Here is a 24,498-nt window from a genome sequence, read left to right on the forward strand (position 1 = left end):
CGCCCTATTGTATAAAGCACGAGGCCCCGTTTCTCGCCTTAAAGCCTGCATATTTCTTTACATGTGACAAGTGAATGTTTGAACAGTTTCCGCTCCCTTTTCTTATCACTTGGTTTTCATAATCTGGTTGCCAGTTTGCCTTTTCGATTGAATGCAACTATTTGGCATTGAATATTTTAATTTGCGTTTGGGCTCTTTTTGGCTCTTTTTCCCTCTACACACTTTGTTTACAAGGTAAATCAAAACACAACAAGTACATTTCATACTTTGTAATTAGACGATTATTTTCCAGATTCTATAAAAGCTGTGAGGTAGCTTTTTAAGTCCCATATTTATTGGCGTAAGAGAGGAAAAAAAGAATCTTTTAATTTACTTCTTAATATGGTACATTTTACACGATGTTTTTAAGACATACTATCTAACTTTTCTTGGTGACTTAGGCTGCTTTGTAAAACCCGTTTGGCAATCCTCCTTTTAAACATCAAATATCAAGCATAAAATATAAAGGAAGTGGTTTACGTGGTGACTCTTATCTGAGTTATCAAGAGAGGAAATGATTGTCGGACTATTGCTTAAATCGCAAACAATACCGATGATTACGTACCTCTATGCCAAGGCTAATGTACTCCAAAAAAAAAAAACAACAAAAAAACAAACAACACATTTTCAAAATTTGGCCAGAAATCTCGCCCTTCAAATTTCATTCGATTAAAGTGATCCCTTATCTTGTCAAAAATTCTCAATCCTGAAATACCAGGTATTAGGCCTTTCGACAAGATGAGTCATTTTAATCGATCCCTATTTGAAGGACGAGTTTTCTGGTCAAAATTGTCAAAATGTTTTTCCTAGTACGGCAGAAGTCAGGAGTGGCCTATTGTTCTTACGAGATATAGAAACAATGCGGTTGACCCTTTGTTCTCTTCCAGGTTTTGCCATTCCTAGAATGGTTTTCTTCTTAACACTTGGCCGTTTTTCTCTTCAGTCCACACTACACCCACTCAATTTTATATACAGTATAAGCCTGTTATACGCACGTTTTACAATAACACCGTAACAATATCTGACACTGCCAAGCCAAAATAAATATACAATATTGCAGGCCGCGTAGGCTAGTTAAGGGGATTAGCCCTACATAGAATCGGCGATGCAATAAGTTAGCCGACCAAAGACACTTGATTGTTGTTGAATATCAAAAACAATATTTACTGGGCTACATCGTCTGTATCATTATAGACCTTGGTCATTACTCTTGGCTAGATACCAAATCATCCATTGCTTGTTTGGGGTAAGATAAATAGACCCCAACAAAAAACAAAAGAAAACAAAACAGAACAAAGAAAAACAAAAAGAAAAACTAAGATAAACCAACAAAAAGAAATCCATAAAAGCAACTAAATATTAGATACTCCCAAATTAACAATACAAAAAGCGAACAAAAGAAAAAAATTCAAACAAAAAAAAAAGCACACCGCAAAGCAGCAACAACAAAAACACCATTGGTCCAGATCGTTTAATGATCATCAAAACAGGAGGACAATTGAAATGTAAACAATATTTTTGGGCTCGAACTCTTTTGAAAAAAAAATATAATAAATATTTAAGCGAAAACCGTGAAGTGTGTGTTTTTTTCTTAATTTCCAACTTTTCATATTTATTTACTTCAGACGCCAATGCGACTATTTGAGATCTCATTATCAAAGTCTGCACTGTTTAGCTTGGGCAACAAAAATAAAGTTAATATAAGTTGATTATTCTCAAAACAATAATTGCCCTAATTGAGGAAAGAAACTTTGGCCCATTTCAACACCTGCTATGGAATTGGGGTCAATTCCGTACACGGATTTCAGTTCCGACAATTTACATCATTTTTCTGTCATTAAAAATAGTTTTTGTAATAAAAACATAGAGGTGAATTGATTTTAAAATACTAACAATAACAGTAAATCAATTATATGCTACTCACAGCCTAAATCCAGGGTTATGCTGGGTTTAAGCGGGGGTTTAGAATTCAATTCAAAATTAAGACAATCTCAATTCAAACAAAATATTTTTTGTTTTGTAACAAACTATAAGTAGAATTCTTCACAACAAATTAGATCTTACGAAGATACCTAAAGTTTCATCTTCTAGACATAAATTTGACTTTCTGCCATCGTTTTTCGCGACTGGATATGTGGAGATTTTTCTCCAGTCTATCTGTATTTTACATAAAGTATTGCCTTTGAAATTGTTTTTGTTGTTGGCTGAACAAGGGTTTGAGTCGGAAGTATTTTGTTATTTCATGAAGTGGTCTTATTCAATTAAATTAAATAGTTAATCCAGTCCACATCATCCAGCCCTGATATAATACTGGACTAGAGTCACCTTTAATCTGTACCACAATGCTATCAATATAAGTGTTTTTTATTCCTGCCTTTGAAATGCTGAAAGACTTCTAAATGCCGCTGCGCGACCGTGGGAGCTTGCATTGGGAATGTTCGAAATTTCAAACGTAGGAATTAAAGAATCTTATTTTCATTCCAATTAGACCCCTCCGATTACCTCGCCTATATCCTTTGTCGGCCGAGGCATTGGAAACATTCCTCCTTGATTTGGCCGCACCGTAAAAAAAAGCGTAATTTCCCCCCTGAGGCCGGTGATTACCTGTAACGATGGTCAGTCCGGCTGGATAATTTTTCGTTTTTACCCATATTTCGAGAGTAATAACATTTCAATGAGATTCTCCTATCAAAAAATGATACCATCTATAACTTCAGAGCACTTTAGACAGTTTGGGTACAGAAACTATTATAGAAACAATTCTTTTCAAATATTTTATATTTTGTTGAAAAGTGCTTTTCGCATTAATTTTCATAAAAACATGCATTCGCCATCGGAGGTCGGGTTTGAAAAATATTTGTGGCTTTGTCATATTTGAACGAACCGCCTTTATTTTTGGACAGTACACAGGGAAATAATTGCTGACACTTTTGGTTGAATCGAGTTACAAGGTAGCCATTCACTTTGTAGATATTTACCTACAAAATGTATTGTAATTGTACGTTTTATTACGCTACGGCTGAAATGAGATCAGCTCTTATTACACTGGAATCTTTCGGCCGGTTCCTAAAAAAGCGTATCGGACCCTTTCCCGCCCCATTGATTTATGATACAACGAATGACCCCATTCCGTAGAAAGGTCACATTGTAGATTTCGCACAACGTGTGATGCCTGGGTTGTGAGAAATAAACAAAGGCGTATCATGTCATACAAACACACACACACACACACACACACACAATCACAGATAGATAGAGATAGATAGATAGATAGATAGAGAGAGAGAGAGAGGGAGAGAGAGAGAGAGAGAGAGAGAGAGAGAGAGAGAGAGAGAGAGAGAGAGAGAGAGAGAGAGAGAGAGAGAGAGCTGATACAAAGAAATAAAAAAGAACAAAAATAAACTGGTTTCAATCTTATTTTGGGCTGATTATATGATTTTTTTCAAGGTGATTTCCGTAGTCGGGCTTTGTCATAACTAACTGCTAGAGAATGGCGTGGACGGCTATGTTGATATCGCCACATTCTCTGTGTGTTGGAATCATGTTTGATGACTTGGGGTTTTCACACTTCGTGGAACAACCCAAATTTAGCTTGTGGACATGAATCTGCCACTATGCACATTCATATAATATTGTTTCTTTTGGTTCTTTTTGGTTTCAGTGGCTTTATTCAGCGACATGTCAATCAAAATACAAAAGAAAACAATTTCACCCGCTATGTCCGAGTCGTTGAACAGTGTAGTTTGGCCTGAAATGACCATGCCAATCAAGACCTCCCAAGATAAAGTTGTATTCCACCATGCTTCAGTTACGGAAGTCGACAGTTTGTCAGACGTTCTGTCTACCAATAGTCCTAGCGACACATCCTTACAAAAGCTTGCAATATGCTTGCCGTGTGACTGTTTCAAAACACTGTCACCACGTTTGAGCCATTTCAAATGACAACACTTTTCTGCAGTTTTAAAATCAATTGACCAGAACTTCCTAAAGGTGTTGAAGGTTCGCATTCTTCATCCTCGGTGTCACTCTCATTTCCTGTATCCAAATGATACTTTGTCCACACTTATCAAAATTTTGAGAAATTGTTCCTGCTATTACATTGGAGCTAGATTTTCCAGTAATACACTAGAGCACGGAAATCTCGAACAAGTCGGGACCGAGCCTATAAGTTTGAGATTTCCGTGTTTTCGAGTTTTCCGTGTTGAGTATTTTACAAAGGATATGAGGGAGGTAAATGTGGGTGGTCTTGATAAAAGTCATAATGATAATTCTCCGTTATAGTGAACTCTGTCAATAGTCGAGAGTGAGACAATTCAATTTACTTTTATCGGTCATCTTTACAAAATTACGAAGAGATTTTTCACTGGTGTTGCGTTTATTGCATCTTGTCTTGCTCAATTCCAGAAATGGAATGACAATTCCCATTGCGCGTGCTTGATAGAAAAGCCAGCATATCGCATTGTGGATTACACACTCAGCACTCGACGTCATTACCTACGAATTCGGTACTTATCTAAAATCACTATCACTCCTCACTCTGGGCGTTGGTTGTTTGGATTGATATGTATTTTGATTGAACAAGGCAAAAAAAATGTTTTCCCCCAATGTACGCCACAATATTATGTAAACAATTTTATCAGCCCAGCCTACTGTTTAACACTTCTAAATGTCTCTTAAGCAAGATTAAGGTTTAAAATGTTAAGGCGTTGGTTGTTTTGATATGTCTGTATTTGAACTGAGCAAAAACAAAAAACGTGTTTTTCCCAGTCTATGCCAGGCACACTCAAGTTTCACATTGTTATGTAAACAAGTTTATCCGACCAGCCCACCGTTCAATAAGAAATCTTTAATTTGGTGTGTCAATGAATTTTTACAAATGTACACACCTGATAGATTACTGGTCTGTAGCAAAGTTATTCTATTCAGAAAAAAAGAATACAAACTCCACCAATCAACGGCTATCACCATCACCACCACTGTCATCACATTTAAGATCAGCTCCACTACCACCGCCAACAACACCACAATCATCATCACCATCTTCATCGTCATCGTCATAATCTTTATCATCATCATCATCATCATCATCATCATCATCATCATCATCATCATCATCATCATCATCATCATCATCATCATCATCATCTGAGGTTTTATTCGTAAAATGTCCCTGAAATTTGAAACTGAGGTTAGGCAGGCCTGCTGAACACCTCATACTCTTACCCACAGCAGGCAAAAGAGAGTGGGGATTGCTCTCACACAGTATCATTTATGTAATAAATGATAATGCTCTAGTTCCACCTTCCCCACCCCTAATTGTTTGTATAACTTTAAAACGTAACAGTTACCGCCTACGGCAATCACTGCCCTGCTAGTCTCCCCGATTGAGTGATGATTGGTGTGCGTAAGACGCTGGTCAAACATGCTACGCGATTCCCCCCCCCCCCACACACACACTCACACACACAGACACACACACACACACACACACATATATATATATATATATAATCTAGTTCATCGAAAAATAAACGAAAGTGCCTGAAGCGAGGCGAGAATCTAGGACCTTCTGGGTCATAATGAAAGAAAGTTTTTATTTGAGCTTTGAAAGATTAAGGCGTCGGCTTTTTGTCCTTAAGATCGACCCACTTTGAAATAAACTGACTTCTTCTTCTTTTTTGAGGAACGCAATGCTCCCACAGATGTCTATAATTCTAATACGTACTTTATTTTCATATTTTCTCCTTAGACTTTACTCTGAATTAAAAAAAAAAAAATCTAATTTCAGATATTGACGAGTGCAACACGTCAGGTAACCAGTGTCCCGGCCCCTGTATCAACACGATCGGATCCTTCAAGTGTGACTGTAACATTACTGGATTCACCAGCAGTGGATCCCCTGATTACTGTAATGGTAAGCAGGTTATGTTGCAATGGGTTCATATTCTTTGATGCTGTTGATGTTTTTGTTGTTGTTTTTTTATGCTGTTGCTGTTTTGCTGTTGATTAATGGCAAGAAGCTTAAAAGAGAGATAAAGAAGAAATTTTCTAAAGAGAAGTCTTCAATCAAAAATGGTTACTCTAAGGGGTGCCTTTGCTTTCTACTATTTTCCAGATGTCGGATTGAACCCAAAACCCTTGATCAGAATTGGTGATAGCAGCTTGATTATAATAATTTGTTTAGATAATTCAGGTCTCATTCCACTTTGCTTGATAGATCTTTGATAAATATCAATACAATGTTGTTTTGTTAACAGGTCACTAAGACGAGAAGACTGTGATAAATCAGAATAATATTCTTGTACTTCAGTTTGCTCCACTCAGGGAATTATGTTTATAAACCTGCAAAATGTAAAGACTCTCTCTCTCTCTTTCTCTCTCTCTCATACACACACACACACACACACACACACACAAGCGAAAACATAATATATATGAACTAGATTACATTATACAGATGAATAAACACACAAACAAATAAAAACGCTCTCAAACATGCACACATGAATAGGTTTTTATTCTGTTACATGCACAAGCACAACCCCCCCCCCCCCTCCCACCCATGTTTCCAAGAATAAACCGGTCAACTGTCCGCATTCCAACATAATCAGGAGAGACGTCGTCAAGTCACGGTGACATCCGTTTTGATTTTCGTTTGTTTGTTTTGTTTTGTTTTTTTGGATTGTCATTAATTTGTTTTGGATCAAGCTGTACGTCAGACTGCAACTTGCATTATTACTCTGATCAGGATGTAGTTGGTTTGTATATGTTATTTTTGTTGTTGTTGTTGTTTTTATTGTTGCTGCTGTGGTCGTTCCTGTTGTTGTTGTTGTTGCGTTGAAGTAGATATTGGTATTGAATTATTATTGAATTCGTTTTAGCTAGTAAGTTGTAATTGGCATTATGATATGAAAATAATGATCATGGTGATGGCAATAATAATAATTGTGTATTATTTTCAATGTTCCATTGTTCATTTTTTGTTGATGAATGATTTGCACTCGTCCATTGTTTGCAATGGTTCCATCCCAAGCCATCAATATTCACCTTTTTGTTAGTATATTTTACGATCATAGTCTTCTGTCAACCCCGCCACACTCTAATAACAATGATGACGTTGATGATGATGATGATGATGATGATGATGATGATGATGATGATGATGATGATGAATTTAATAACGATGATAATATTGATAGTGTCGACGACAATGACGACGATTTGTTCAATCTATCGGTTCAGATGTAGATGAGTGTGCCGAAGGTAACGGCGGCTGTGAAGAGATTTGCATCAACCGTCAGGGGTCCTACTACTGTCGATGTGATAGGAAAGGATGGCAGCTGGCAGAGGATGGTCACAACTGTACAGGTATGTATGAGTCGAACCACTCAATCACTGCTTAGTGGCAATGCTTGTTTATTTTTGGAATCACTAGTGGAGAACCTGCCATATTTGTGGAGAAATAAAGGTTATTGCTAACAGGCATTAATCTCTTCTTACTATACTATTAAACTATTATGATGATTATACTGTTTTTGTTATCGTGGAACTTTATATACACAAATCTGTTGAGCTATCAGCGATAAAATCGGTCCGGTAATGACTTCTGTAGATGCGCGCAAATAAATCTGGAAACAGGGTGGCCAGATGGCGATTCCAAAGACCAAGGTCAAAACAGGGACCATTTTTATGTCCTATCAGGTATTCTAAATAATCATTTTAGTCAAAGGGTAATAAAATTATCCTTAATTTAAGAAAGATTTGCAAATTATTAGTACATCAATCTGTGAAAAATAGTTTTATAATATTTAGATTTGGCAGTAATTCAGTGGTCGTTGGAAAAACTTCAACATGGTCTGTACCGAACAATTTTAAACTCCAACCTATTTTTGAAAAATAGATAAAACATTTTATTCAACGATTGCACAATAGTTTTGCTCATTATATTGGCTCAAATCGAGATTGAAATGACGGCTGATTGCCATTTAAAATAATCCTTTGATGCGTATGAATACAAACGCAACATAAGAATAGAATCCTAAGTAGGTAGGCTCTCTGAAATGTTTTGATGGTGGCCGCTTTTGACAACTTGAATTCGTTGGAAAATAAAGACTTTTATAATTTACTGGTTTAGAAATATCTAAGAGTCTTAGTTTGAGAAGTGGTAAAAAGGCATTCTTTCATGGCGATGGATTTTTAAAATGTGTTATTTTTACCTCGCACTAAAGGGGGGGGGGGGGGGGGGGAACTAAAGGGTAATTTTTTTTTATTTGATGAAATATCCTAAACTTCTATGCACAGTCATAATGTATATGTTTGGGAAGGATGATTGCATATAATTCTTTTCGAAAAATTTGCCCGTTACTATGGAAATGACGCCATATTGGAAAATAAACAACAAATCTTAAAAAGTCAAAGGCTTTTTTGTTTATCAACCCATTGCCATACCATTTTTACCAGGGGTAGAAAAAAAAAGGAAAATAAAGAGGCTCTAAAGCCCGATTTCTAATTTTTTAATTAGAAACTTTAAAAATTAATTTCAAAGTTATGACTCGATTATTCCCATTGAAAAAAGTTACATAATTTCAAATTACTCATAAATTAATTTTTTTTTTTCAAAAATCCAGCTCCTAGAGGACCTGCGTATTTGTATGACACTCATTTGTAGAAAGTTTGAAGAAGATTGGTTGAAAACTGAGGGAGGAGATAGATTTTAGCGACGAAAATTGCAGTTTTGAGAAAAACGCATTTAAAAGTCAAAGTAAACGAGTTTAGGGAAAAACTCTCCTCTCGCTCTCTGATTGGATTGTGACCACATGACATAATCAAGAACATAGTGATTGGTTGTTGAAGATAGAGGAGAGTTTTTACTTTTCATCGATAAGTTTTTGCCTTTACTTAGTTATAAAGACTATTTGATATTCTTTGCATGAAATCAGTCCACTGAAACTAAAAATGGGCAGATTTAACCATACCATGGGTCACAAAATACGTTATTTTGAGTAGAAAAAAAACTGAAGATGAAGTTCTCATGCAATTTTTGATGCAGACAAATGGTCACATGACAACATCCCACCAAAATCAAATTTTAGCAAACTGGGTCAAAATTCATAATGTTTAGTGTCGCCCCCCCCCCCCCCCACCCACCTTAAGACTCATTCGCAGGCTCGTGGTGTTAAGTGGCGCTAAAAAACTCGTGAAATAAATCCAAACCAGTAAAGAATAATTTAGTCTTTCCTTTTGACCAGACAACGTTTACTTAACATGTCTGAAATGACTTTAACCCTATGATACCTATACTAGTGACACAAGTTGTCATAACTTTACTAGAAAACTACTCATTATGTCACTTTTATTTAAAGGGTTTTAGAACCTTTTATCGCAACGAGACACATCAATTCAGATTCAACATGACAGCTATTTAATAATTTAAAAATCCACCACAAGAGACTTTCCATCAGGTCTAACAGAGCTAGCTACCCAATCAAAACTTGGTAGACAATGTTATAGAACCTAGACCATGTAAACGAGAGTGGTTTTAATACTTCATAAATGTGATGATGGTAATATATTATTATTGTTTTTCTAATCAGATTTTACATTTATTTCTGGTATTGTTATATGAAGAGAATTCTGGCCGTCTCCTTCTTTACTTATTCTAAATTTCATCAGATATCAACGAATGTCAACGATATAGCTATAAAGTCTGTTCCCACGGTCAGTGTGTTAACAATGAAGGATCTTACACGTGTGTTTGTATGGATGGCTACACATCTTCTGACAAACAGGATGCTTGTTTAGGTAACTTTATATAATTACATACAAATTTGTTACAATTTGTAATACCACATTTTGAAAGGACTGGTCATTGTTTATAGTAGAGTTAGAATTAACCCCTCATCGGCGAACTAAATTTCTTTCAAATCAAAATCTCTCGATTCTTTAACTCGTTCCAACTCTTTGACATCGTTTTCACAACGTTATATTCGTGGCGTCTGCTCTCTTGGCGAACACGACACGATTACATTCACAAATTATAGTAAAATTGAACTCCCCTTGAAAAGGGTTAATTAATGACTCTTCAAGTTTATTGCTCTAAAGCAAAATTGACAGGATACGGTGTAAATTAGAAAAGACATTCGCTTTTCAGGCTACTTATATCATGTTCAAATCTCACTGAAGACCTCTAATTAAAAATCTTTGTCCAATATCCTATTCAACATATGACTGCAATATGTTGGTTAACCAAAAAAAAAAAAAAAAAAGAAGAAGAAGACAAATGTGACTCACAATGCCTATCCGGTAGTTTAGAGAAGTAAGTAGGAGTTTAAAGTAAAATTTACCAGCAATAAAAGAATTGAGATTTGGAAGTTAAGAAACTAAACTCAAATCATACTAATTAAGTTTTGAACTTGAGGTTAACAGTGCATAATACCCTGAGAGGCAATTATTCCCAACTTGGCAAATGTTAGAACATGACAGAAAAATAGACAAAAATCCCTGGTTAAAAGGAAAATCATACTAATCACTGAAGTTATTCAGGAAGGGCACTGAAGGAGATACCAGCATTCCAATGGAAAACTTGGACGACAGCTTTAACATGGTAAATACATTAGAGTACTAAACCTCTGAATGTATGCATTAACTTTTATTAATTCTATTAGATTGTGAAATTTATTTCATATAAACATTGACTTGTGTCAGCTTTGAAGTAAATTATCCCCCTAAAACAAAACCGAATAAATCTTAACAAAGCAGTGGCGTGTACACCTCCGCCACTGAAGCTGCCTCTCAAAAAAGCAACAAACTCTTTTTCTCAGTACACGTCTGCACCCTATTATTTTCCATGTGATAATTTGAAAAAAAGTCATTTTTTAATCAATAAAACCATTCCAAATTTTATATCTTGAAATTGAAATTTTATACGAACTTGAACCCGAGGAAAGGTTGTCTTTTAGGACGCGCCTTATAATCCACATTTTTAAAATTCACACGAAATAAAACTAATCAATATTTTGCAAAAAGAGAATAATAGATCAAATCCAATACCCATTTCGCAGTAAGAAATGAGAAACTCTTTTGTTGCGAGGTTTGGTAATTATTCTTTTTTATGTCGACATTTTATATGCTTGTTGAATTCTTCCTTTTATCTATCAGATGTGGATGAATGCTTAAAAGACAACGGGGGCTGTTCCCAAGAATGCGAAAATATCCCTGGATCGTTTAAGTGCGCATGTCTTAAGGGATACGAATTGAACACTGATGGGTTCTCCTGCGACGGTAAATAAATGGCTTCAAATATGACAATGAAAATAGGAATATATTGCTGTGCTCTAATTATAAACACACGTTCTCTTAATGCAATTAATTGATTTAAAAAAAATTCCTTGCTCTAACTACAGTTTAATGAATAAATAATTATGAACATTACCATAGTACAATTTCATGGATTAAATTATTCTAGCTTCGAATAAAGATGATTAAACTATTATCATAAGGAGGTGACATGAAAACTAATTTTCTACTTCATACATTACAATCCACATGTTAGGGGTTCTGTATTAACAACACTGCTACAATATATGTCTCTGCCTGTAAGCGGTTATTTGTTACTTATTCACACCCGAATAAAGTGGTTATGGTATGTAACAATAAATACAAACATATTTAAAACAAAACGACAAAACGAACCATGTGCATCTAATCCAATATTTTAAAATTTTATCTTTATTGAAGAAGAAAATTCATAGAGAAAAATAGAATACTCATAAAATCTCATATCTACATTCAATTACATTAACTTTCAAGAAAATCTCTAGAATCTTGTGCAGACATTATATATAAGTGGCATCTTGGCTTGACTGTATGGCTTTTGCTTCGCATTTAACCAAGTTCAAATCCCCGTCGCGCTGTGTGAGTAAGTTACCTCGCGCTAGCTTCCTTTGCGGTGCTGTACTACAGACCACACCTCGGGTAGTCTAGTCTAGTCGTCACTTGGAAAAAAATCCAAAGAAAAACCTCCCGTTAGGGATGAATAAAGGCAATGTTACTTCATATAGAGAAACAAAACACAAAAGATTGACAAAATGGTTGAGACATGCTCTTGCTTACTGTCCACAGATGTGAACGAATGTGAGCTTAACAATGGAGGGTGTGAAGATGCTTGCAACAACACTCTTGGATCATTTAACTGCTCTTGCAATATGGAGGGAAAAGTGTTGAGTTCTGATGGAACTTCTTGCTCAGGTATGAAAACTATCGGATAAAATATAAACCATTGGAATGGAATATGGCTTACCACATGGGTCAGACTTTAACAACTTCTTTGATGACAAAGCCATTAATTGAGGCTGTTCCGAGGCACTGACTATCCATGAGCTTCTCAAAGATTTCACATCTAGGGTTTCTTACAGGACATGTTTTGTGAAAAGAATCTTTGGCTTGAGATAGGCTATGATCAAAGATATTAAATATATTATTTTAATGAGAACTAAAGAGTAGTCCATCATTTTTTCAAGCGCTTTAAAACGTTTACCCTCCAGCTTAACAATGTTATTCCTTGTGTTAGCAAATCTTACATTTTATATGAATTGTTAGATAAAATAATTGGTAAAAGAAACAAGTTCGATGGCAACAGAAATAGATAAATAAATAATATCTTTAGTGAAATATAATGGTAATTTATTACAGGCAGCTAAATATCCGTATAAAACAGATGATCGACAAGACAGAATATGGGCAATTTTTTGTGACGTATAGATAATTATATAATAAAAAGATAAAAACAAACATTTTTTATCATAATTTATCTAAAATGACATTGCATTGTAAAGATTGCTTCGGTCAACTATCTTTAAGTACCATTTGAGCAATATAGAAACGCGCACATGTAAAGAATTACCTGAAATGGTTATAATTATGTTCATCATAAGGAATAAAAAATTTACACATTTTAAAATCTTTTCATCAAAAAAATATTTATGATATGGAGTTCGCTGTCAATAGCATTTTCAAGTGATTTATACTTCTAGATTTTTAGAATATTGATTTTAACCTGTCCTTGCAATAAAAAAATTTTGCCGAATAGTTGTCGAAGAATATGAGATACAAATTTTGTATTATCTCCGACGGTAAATTTTACGTCGAGCTACTTAAAAATGTATTGTGGTCAATTTATAAAAACTGTTGACAATTTTGTACAACTGTATAGGAAGAAAAATGTATTTCTTCCTTCTATATTATAAAGATGGGCGGGCTAAGTATTTTAACCTTTCCTCATAAGGCTTATTTTCAGCATCCCTCAAAAGCTTTGTTGACCATCTTTGGACATTTTCTAAAACAATTGCCTAACGTTTGAATAAGAGGATACATATAAGTTACTATATTGAAATATGAGTCTAATGGCCGATTTGTGTTGCCGGAAACATTTTGAAAATATTTTGTATACGTCGCATTCGAAGTTCCTGAGATATTTCCGAGATATCTACCCCTTACGATAGCTGCACATATATTCAGAACTTATAACGAAACGCAATTATATGGGCTTATTTCATCACTGATGTAATGTCTTTGGTTTGGACAATGAGCAAATATTTAATGGTCTGGTAACAGGACGCAATTATGGACCTTTATTTAATTGATGTAATGGACAATATTTTGAGAGTATTTCCATTACAACATCTAGACCATATCAAATTGGGTTTTCAAGCCTGCAAATAAGTACACATCGGTTTCAGAGCAATTCCATTGCAACAATGAGATTATAAAAATTGGGGAGCAGCGTGGCTCAGCGGTACGATCTTTGCTTCGTTCTCGAAAGGTACCGAGTTCAATCGCCCGCTGCGACGCTGTGTGGCCTTGAGCAAGTCACGTCGTCCTAGCTCAATTTGCGGCGCTGCACTGCGGCTGACGCCTGAGTTATTCCGGTCTTCTCTTGGGATAGACCCTAGAGAAAAATTTCCCCGATGGGATGAATGAAGGGAATTTTATTTTTTATTTATTTTTTAAAACATAAATGAGTATAAATCGGCCTTGAAACATGTTCTTCGAAATGTAAGCATTTATACCAATTTTGCTCATGACATCTGTTTCTTACCCATTCCCTTTCAAACCTAAAGCCTGTTCGGACAGCCAGTTCTACGATATTGAATCAGCTCAGTGCAGCAAGTGCCCAGCATACTCACACTCGATCGGTCCTCATGCGCGTGCCGTCAACGATTGTGTTTGCGATTCCGGCTTTGAGGGAAGTCCAGCCGATGGCATCAATTGTACAGGTATATGTTTTGTATCAATTTTGAGCTAATTCTGAGCTTTTTTATATAACGCAATATCCACTAAACAACGTGCTCAATGCCCTTTACAAGGGGTCCCTGGCTAACAGCAACACTTCATATGTAGGACGAGACATGACGCCTGTTAGGCGATATCACAATCTTTTTCGAACCGAGACAACGCTGTTAACGGCCAGACCAGGTATTCATTTTACACCTGAGTACGGTGAGAGAATATGAGTAAAGAACCTTTTCCAAGGACTCAACTATGCGCCGAGCGAGGCTCGAACCCAGGACCTTCCGATCCGAAAGCAAGTGTCATACCACTAGACCACATAAGCCGCACAATTTGAAAGCGCATTGAGAATGGTGAATAATAAAGTACTCTGTGATAAATACTTGATATAGCTCATATTCCACAAATTGGATATTTTCTTCCATTTGATAATTGTGATCCATCGTGTCAATTTGTTATTAGGTCATAAAGAACTGAATGAAAAAAATTAAGCTTAATGCTCTGTTGATAATATTGCTTTATTCGGCTCTGGTATTTTTAAAAACATTTCCTGCATTTTTACAGTTGTCAGATTGGCATTTTAAAGTCGTTTAGTATTTAAAAAGTGGTATGTAATTATTGATATTTTTCCCCCTGGACTCAAGTAATAGTTTTACTTAGGTCCTTCCGTTATATGCCGTCATCTAGGATTCCATGTAGGAATATAGATAGAACGAAGATGACGTCACTCAGGTCTTTGTTATTGTTTTTTTTGCCATCCACGTTTATGAGTACTTCTCACTTAACTGTATTAACCAGACTATAAAAGTTCAAGGTTACATACAGTTTTGTGTGTTGGTCCGTTATACTTCCGGATGGCAATGTTGTGAGCTTCTTAGCAAAGCGCATACTATCAATAGATATGTAATCCATCAAACAAACGTCCGATGTCAACAGGAATAACACATGTTGTCCAAAGTGAGCAAATTTGGAACGAACAACCTTGCCCATAGAAATATACGAAAGTGTCTGAAACGGGGCTCGAACCTGGAATCCATCTCCTCGTTAATCTCAGTAAGCAAAATGGATAGTAACTTTTAAAGTTCCATTTGTCTCGGAGCAAAAGAATTAGAAAAATATCAAATTTTAATATCATTAATGTGAAATTTTACATTATAAAAGATTTAGCTAAGGTAAATTTGAAATATTATTGATAACATTGACAAAGTCTGTGAATCATTTGTGAACCATCACCTCGAAACAGAGGAATGTCGGAATGGAGGAGATGGCAAAAAGGGGCTATAAAGCTAAATTGACTAAAAAATTGAAATGTTAATTTTTGGCGCTTTAAAATACAAATGTATATCCTCCCCTCTCAAACATATAATTCCAATGAATTATAACTAAAATCTCAGTTTTTAGCATTTTGGTCACGTCGCCATAACACCGTTTAGAGGTAGCAGGTCATTTTAACACAATATTCAAAATGTAACTGAAAGTTTTGCATTATATTATTCCAGACATTGATGAATGCGTCGTTGGTGATCTTCAATGTGACCACAAATGTGTCAACACTCCCGGAAGTGCCCACTGCGCATGCCCAGAAGGATTTCAAATAGCTGGAGACAATCAGAGTTGTATCGGTAAAATGCACGATAAGTGAGAATGGTCTATTGATTCCAAGTCTAGGATAAAGTTGAAATAAAACAATCGGTTGATGTTTTAAAGGGGAAGAAGAGATTCCATATATTATTTGAACTAACGCCTTCGGCATGGTCGTTCACATAGACTCAGATGATTACAAATGGAATGATAAGAAATGCAGCAAGAGTCCAGTGGCAGTATAGATTCGCAGAAAAACTTGATTTAGTATTACGAGAAGAGGTTCATGAGAGGTTCTTGGTCCAGGAAAGGAGCATGGAGGGGAAGCCTCTGAACGGAAGTGGACAGGTCATGTGCTGAGAATGAATGCAGACATTATTAGATGAACACATCAAGTGAAAATGAGAAAATAGACGACCGATAGAGGTCTTGAGAAGAAGCATCGAAAAGGAGATGAAAAAAAAAGGTTCGTCTTGGGCTTAAGTAACAAAAATGGCGTCTGCCAAGGAAATATGGAGAACCTTTGTATCAATCGTATGTGCTGCTAAAAAACCAAGAGGATAATAACAATAAAACAGAGGTGGTAGTGATGATGATGATGATGATGATGATGATGATGATGATGATGATGATGATGATGATGATGATGTTGATGATGATGATGATGATTATTATTTTTGATGATGATGATGATGATGATGGTTATTATTATTATTATTTTTGATGATGATGATGATGATGATGATGATGATGATGATGATGATGATGATGATGATAATAATCATCAGGATGATTGTGATGTTGAGTATAAAAAGATGAAGAAGAAGTTAAATAACCTGATAATTTGACAAACCTACGGTTTATATAATAAATTGGAAGAACTTTTCCTTTTCCCAATGGACTAGAGATTAATAGACTCAAACCCTATTTTCTGATCGTCCTGTAGTCAATTTAATATACCTGATAAGGTAACCTTCTATTCAAGAAATCCAAAATTAAGTTAATCGCATGGATCAATTGTAATTTTATATTACGAGTACATTATCTACAAAGACATAAAGCTCGGGTTAACCTCAAGACCAACACTTAGAAATCTCAGGATATTCCTAAACTAAGACCGAGACAAACCTTAAACGTAATCCTTGGTCATGAAACCAGGTCTTTTTGAAGCTCATTTATTATTGTTTGTTTCTATTTAATTTAATAATCATATCACATAAACATTTTTTTTCGATAACAGATAAAAACGAATGCGCCTTATCTGAACATGAATGTGAGCACTTGTGTGAGAATACAGACGGCTCTTACAAGTGTCAGTGCAACGAGGGGTATAGCCTTAGAGAGGATGCAAGAAGTTGTGAAGGTAAGGGATTTGGTGGATCGTTGCTCAACACGAAATCGTCACCACACCATTATTGCCATCATGAACATTGTAATTCTTTTGTTTTGGTTTGTTATTGCTATTCGTATTTCTGCAGCTGTTATCGCTTTTATCAGTCTTTTATTGTTTTTGTAGTTGACGTTTTTGTTGATGATGATGTGGTTGTTATGATGTTGACTTCATCTTCAATAATTTTGCTGTACTGTTTTTTTAAAGTGAGAAAATATTCATTTAAGCTATCAATCGATTGAAATGGCCATTGACTTGTCAAACACGAGACATTTCCTGAACCTCAAATTGACATTAAACAGTTCTTTAATGGGACGTTTTAGCAATGCCGGAGTCATTTCAAGGAATAGATATTGAAAAGAAAAGCTTGCTGGCTGAAACATTTAAACAATGGTTGCTTTGACAGACGGCATAATACTCTACAGTTTTGTCAGTTTGAAATAACACACTGTGTAACCTAGTACTCTTTTCCAAATTCATTACACATTATAATGTATGTCGTCAAGTGATCAAGATCTGGTTTCTTTATCATTGCCAGAAACAAATTAACAACTGGTAGTAATAGGTTTCGTTTTGACCATAAGCCCATGCAGGGAAAAGCAAAAATTGAATCGTACAATTACAATATTTAGTTGTTTGTTTTCTTTTCTGAAACCTCTTTGTAAAACCTGGTTGAAATGATTGTAAAATAGAGTGTAGTGCCCTTATGCCTTATATTTGAGCTAACTCTTTATTTGAAGGACGCAAATTCCCCGTTTCCTTAATCTCATCTTTATTTTTACATTTCCAAGAATTTCTTTATCTTATGTTATCTATTTTAAACTTCATCATTCTTCTGCTTGATGACTCACCTTTATTATATTGTCTTTTACAATATATGTTTATATCTAGATCTATATTTTTATATTTGATAAAACCTGTATTTACACTTCCTATGTTTGTTTCTATATTCCATACAAACTGTTTGCCAAGTGCCCTTTCATAAAACAAACAAACCAAAAGAAACACCTCATGCGTTTGATTTATAGCTGATGCTGGTTGTTCTTAAAGAATAACCAATATTCTGAACAGCCCGTCAGTACTCTGAAAAAACAACTCGTATAGCAACAATTATAATTTAATAATGTGGCAACAATGCTCCGCTCTACTCTGAAAAAATAGAAAAGTGAGTGGAGCAGGCATTATGTTGATAATGAAGCGAGTAAGAATGTGCCAGAAGACAACAGAGAATACAAATTTCGCGGCGGTGCAGATAGGGGCTCGACACCCGCGACTTTACTAGTACGGATAGCTCATACGGTAGAGTCACGATCTCCCCGGCCAGTCGTACCAGTAAGGTCGCGGGTTCGTGCCCCCATCACCGCCGCTAAAGTTTTCTGAAAAAAAACACAACACAATCTTAACATTTTGGTCAGGAAACGAGTAATGATCCAACCCCCCACCTTTACAAAAACTCTCAAACCTTAGATTTCATTGAAGTCCCAGGTTTGAATTTTGTTTCTATAATGGGAGGGTCATTTTATTCGATCGACATTTGAAAAACGAGTTTTCTTGCATAAATTTGATAAACTTTTTTTTTCAGAATTTACCAGTGCGGCTAACATTTTAAAGACTTACCACACGTTAGATTTATCTATTCATATACCTATGGTTAGAAATCTTTGCAATCTGTCGATTTATAGGTAAAAGTTTTCTTTCTTAATTGACAAAACGTTTGCCATTGTAAAGAACGGATAATTTTTATAGTATCATAATATATTACAAAGTTAAACCCATCAGTCGTCATACATGATGACATAAATAAAATGCAAACATAGAATCAAGATTATTTTATACTTGGAATCATAGATGTTCAAAAATGATTAAGTGAGTTTTTACATTTTATATAATACTAAATTATGGATGGATCCGTCATATCATATTTTTAACCAAAAAAAAAACAACAACAAAAACAAAAACAAAAAACAAACAAACAAAAGCCCGAAAAAAACCAGTAATGGCAAAATGTATTATTAGAAGAAAAAAAAACCCACAACAAAAGAAATACAAAATGAATCAAAACAAACTAACCACCGAACAAATGACAATTACAAATGTTAACAAGAGCGACAAAAATATTTTTTTTAATGAAAAAAAGAAGAAATGATAGAAAAAACCCTTTATAAACAACACAAAATAAAAACAAAACAAACAAATGAAAACCATAAGGACCCTCCAAAATGGCCATAAAAACGGACTTATATAATGATAGTTGTTATAGTTCTCGTAATAGTATAATATATACTCAATACAAAATGTCCTGATAAACAAGGACAGGGCTATCTGTCACAATATTATTATTATTATTGTTCAAAGATCAGACCATTCCCGATACGATAACAGCCGCTTTATTTCATAACAACAATTTTGTTGGAAAAAAATCTTTTCAAGTGCTGATGCGTCATCATCATCATCATCATCATCATCATCATCATCATCATCATCATCATCATCATCATCATCATCATCATCATCAATATCAACGTGAAGAAAGGATACAAAGATTGACACACTTGACACGATTATGAGCCATAAAAATTTCCACATTCGTATCTATTTCGCAAACTTTATACTAACCAGTTAATTGCCGTGCTCTGAAAAAACAACTTGCATTTAAAAATTTGGTCAGAAAACTTGTCCTTCAAATATCGATCGATTTAAATGGCCCTCATCTTGGCAACACTTCTCAAACCTGGGACTTTAATGTATACTTTGAAAAGTCCCAGATTTGAGAGTTATTGCCAAGATGACGGGCATTTAAATCGATCGATATTTGAAGGAAAAGTTTTCTGGCCAAATTTTTGAATATGTGATTCTTTTAGAGTACGGTAGTTAACTGGTTAAAGACAGTGGCGTGATAGATACGCTATTGCCTTTTATATAGGACGTCATAGGTTTGATTTAGGATAGAGATTGCGATTTATGATTATTATTAACCCACTACATCATGCTCAGATTGCTATTATGTCGGGGAGTATTTATTGCTGGGAACCTAATATTTTAAAGTTTAAATGTCTAAAAATGTAATAATTTAGTTTTTGTTACATTAATACACTGCCCAAGTCTGTTGTTTTCAATAAAACATAAAGACGTAACCCAAGAATCAAATATTTTTGACTCTAAGTTAATTGTGAGCCAAAGTCTCAAAACGTATTTGGTGGGATGAATTGAACCAATAAAACTGAATATACACAGTGTCCCATAAGTTTGGAACCAATAACAAATCGTGTTTATTCCAAAACTAATGAAGATATCACTATGGAATTTAGTTTGGTTCATAAAAAGATTATTCAAGTCTTTATTTTTGCCACGTTTGTCGTTTTTAGAATGTATAATTGAACGCTGCATCGGGTTTATTGAAAACAGTTAAAATGGCGACAGATGTAGAAAAAGCGGGATGTGTGAAATGGTTTATTGAAACTGAATCATCAATTCAAGTACAAAGACGTTTTCAGTCCAAGTATGCAAAAAGGCACCAGGTCGGAAGGCAATTCGTAGTTCGACCATTAAGTTTTATGAAACTGGTTCAACAACAGACAAGAAAACAAGTGGACGGCTGAAAACGTCAGAAGAAAAGCTGCGTAGAGTTCAAGATGCGTTCTTACTTTCTCCAGGTGAGCCAAAGTCAGTTCTCACATCGGCAAGGCGATTTGAGTTTTCTAAGTCTTCAGTACTTAGAATATTAAGATTTCGGGATTTCGTCCAATTAAAATACAAGCCGTTCACAAATTGAAAGGCAACGACATGCCGAAACGACTGCAATTTGCTAATGAAACTATGCACAAGAATTCTAATTTCTCTGTTAGTGCTAATGGAGCTAGGATCACTTGATTCCAAAAAACAAAGAATGATTTAAATGTGTTTTTCAGGAAATAAAAAAATAACAAATGTTGAAATAGTTAGAGATCCTATGATAATATGTGTGCGTGGGCATTGCTAGGCAGTGATGAAATGACAATTGTGTCATATCGTCTCCTTAACGATGAGGATGGCGATAGGTGAGGTATGTCTGTCACAGGCCTGCGAAGCATTGATGTGGGAGGCTCTGTGAGGGATTCACCCAAGGAAAAAGGAAGCAAGGCCGCCCCAAGGAGATCTGGAGATGGACTGTGAAGAGGGGCCTAAAGCAGAGAGGTCTATCCCTCGATATGTGGCTTCTGCACTTTTCCTTGCCTGCAAATTTCCATGAAAGGGATTGGATGTAGGGTTATTAGAATCCTCGCTGAGAAAATAAATCTAACACATTATAGGATCGGTTTTAAGGACACGGTAAGAGGAAAATCATTATCATGAATTGTAAAAATCTCTTTCTCAATTTACTTCGACACCATTCATACTGTATTGGACCTCTTTTGTTTAAAGATCGTTATTCGTTTTTAACTATTAAAAAGGTTATCATGAAACGTTGACATTTTTTCCTGAACTGAACTTGGCGTGGACATTAAAAAACAACAACTAGCGAATGAAGTGGACAAGTGAGTTTTGATAATTATGGGATATTCCACTTTAATACCACCCTTAATTAGAAGGTATGAGATTCACATTACTTAACTCTCGTTTTTAGTGTTAAACGGCCAAAATTTGTCACTGACAGACTGTTCGCAATAATTTGTTAGTACACAACCAACGTTTTTAGTACATTAACAAATACTATCTATATGTGACTAATTGTCTCAAAACGGTGTCATGTTAGGGCAAACCAGATGACAAAAAAAAAGCGATTAGAAATTATCAGAAATCATTTATTTATTTTTTTTCTTATATAAATTATATTAATTTTCCGTATGAAAGAAAAACGTAACCCAGGCCTTCACCCAGATTAATAGGGCCAACATGAAACGTTGGCATTTTCTCCTGTAAGAAAACAAAAACTTTCACACGCATGCCCCATAGTTTGGACCAAAAATTCGAATTCAATATTTAGCGTTTAAGCCGTCTTAACATTCTTAACATTTCGATGCGATGAGGCACATATATAGAAATAAATTTGTGAACCACTGTACAATGTACATTTCCCGGTGGATTTCCAAATATGGTGGATTGGACATTGACATAAGTGGAACACATTGATAAGTGGCTTTTCCATAAATACGTCGATCAAAATAACAAGTGGTAGTTGACATTTGTGCTGTAAACTGATAAAAAACGTATTATTATTCTATTTCGACCAAGACTTTATTCACTTTTTATAAATGATAAATCACGATGACCCTAATGTCAATAATTTTTTTTTCTTTTAAACCCGAGACTTCCGAGATGATTTGTTGTCAACTTTGAGAAATCTTTATCTATCAATTTCAATGACATGAAAGCTTTATGTCAAAAATTGTTGTTTAAAACCTATGTTTTCTCAGTAAACAGGAGAGTTCTAAAAGCAGAGTGGGAATTTACCCAGTGTCCAAATTTAGACACTGTTATCTAAGTCATGTCCAACTTTATCTCTCCGATAAATGATCTGACATTGACCTTGAACTGAAAAAAGACAAACAGGCAAGCACAAAGATAAATAGGCAGACGGAAAGATAAATAGTTAGATAAATAGATTTGTTAAAGAGATATTTTGTTAGCATCTTTACTAGCTACCTACTCGTATATATATATATATATATATATATATATATATATATATATATATATATATATATATATATATATATGGAGAGAGAGAGAGAGAGAGAGAGAGAGAGAGAGAGAGAGAGAGAGAGAGAGAAAGATAGATATATAGATTTTTTAACATTTTTGTAAATTTGCATATACATATATATGTATATATTGTCGCCATAGATTCTCACTTTGTGTTTATACATGTTTATGCATGCCACGTCTGTAAACGAATTTCCATTTTTTTGATGAATAAAGTATACATCATCATTATTATTATTATTATTATTATTATTATTATTATTATTATTATTATTATTATTATTATTATTATTATTATTATTAATTATTATTATTATTATTATTATTATTATTTCCCTCAATTTTTCTCTAGCTTTACTTTTGTGTTATTATGATTTGGGCCGATAAGAGCTTCAACCCACCACAGATAAAACTCATTTCAATATTCTTTGATATCATCATAACAATCCCAGAAAATCGTAATATGAAACCAATTTACCATTTAATACCATCATGTTCACATTTTAAGTCATATAGCTTCTTGTCGAAGGCATTTTAAGCTTATTTAAACATTTAATTATTCGGATTTTCATTTTAATTTGTTGCTTGTGTTCACTGTCCTCATAAATAAATTTGAAATGTAGAAAAATATGTGATAAAATTAAGTATTTTATCTTTCCTGGTAATTTTTGCAAGTAGCTCACTGCAAAATACAACATCCATTTGCTTAGTGACAGATCTATAGATAAAACGAAGGTGACGTCACTCGTGTCTTTGTTATTGTTTTTTTTGTTGTTGCCATACATGTTTATGAGTAATTCACACTTAACTGTATTATCCAGACTATGAAAGTTCATGATTACACAGAGTTTTGGGCGTTGGTCAGTTATATTTCCGTGTGGCAATGTTGTGAGCTTCTTAGCCAAGCGCATACTATCTATAGGGCACTCTTTGTGTTCAAACTTTAGAGTGCAATATGACCACGTGGTGTTACCAACAGGAGCTAATCCTAAAAATGTTTTGCACATTTTGAAAGAAAGAAAAACAGGAACAAACAATCGCGACTGGTGAAAGGTATTGTATTGATTGTTTCTGTAAAAAGGTATTAGTTGAAGCCTTTGACTTAAATGCAAATTGAGCTCCGACCCTTGTTCTTCATTTTGAATATCTTTGCAGATATCGTCGAGTGTAATGTTGACACAGTACTTTGTTCACACACTTGCATCAACACGCCAGGGAGCTACAAATGTGCTTGTGATGAAGGATATGTGTTGGGAGAAAATGGAATGTACTGTAGTGGTAAGTATAGAATGAATGAAGTTTACGTCACTCATTTTTCTGGGACTGCTTTTAGACCACCAGTTGGGGGGTAAAGTAGTCCTTAAGAGCAATTAATTGGGCTCATGGATTCGGAATTTACCCTGTCCCCATAACATGACACGGACAATTGCTTTTACCCATTGTTTAAGACACTAGTCTATCTATCGCAAAGTTCTTTTCGCCAGATCTAACAGACCTAGCTACCCAACCATTGTTGGTTG

The 24,498-nt window shown here is 34.9% G+C and overlaps 1 protein-coding gene across 2 annotated transcripts in view; it reads left to right on the forward strand.

Moving 5' to 3' along the window:
• The window catches only part of LOC144970857 (uncharacterized), a 147,430-nt gene that overhangs the window by 105,731 nt on the left and 17,201 nt on the right, over positions 1-24,498 (forward strand). For both annotated transcript variants that reach the window (XM_078910955.1, XM_078910956.1), the window contains exons 10-18: positions 5,828-5,953; positions 7,282-7,407; positions 9,712-9,840; positions 11,197-11,319; positions 12,160-12,285; positions 14,157-14,312; positions 15,825-15,947; positions 17,147-17,269; positions 24,134-24,256. In XM_078910955.1, the coding sequence (XP_078767081.1) occupies positions 5,828-5,953; positions 7,282-7,407; positions 9,712-9,840; positions 11,197-11,319; positions 12,160-12,285; positions 14,157-14,312; positions 15,825-15,947; positions 17,147-17,269; positions 24,134-24,256 (1,155 nt within the window). The remainder of the gene's footprint in view (positions 1-5,827; positions 5,954-7,281; positions 7,408-9,711; positions 9,841-11,196; positions 11,320-12,159; positions 12,286-14,156; positions 14,313-15,824; positions 15,948-17,146; positions 17,270-24,133; positions 24,257-24,498) is intronic.

The sequence above is a fragment of the Berghia stephanieae genome, chromosome 4 (genome assembly GCF_034508935.2).
Source record: "Berghia stephanieae isolate SIO BIC M18660-M18661 chromosome 4, UCSD_Bste_1.3, whole genome shotgun sequence".
NCBI lineage: Eukaryota > Metazoa > Mollusca > Gastropoda > Nudibranchia > Aeolidiidae > Berghia > Berghia stephanieae.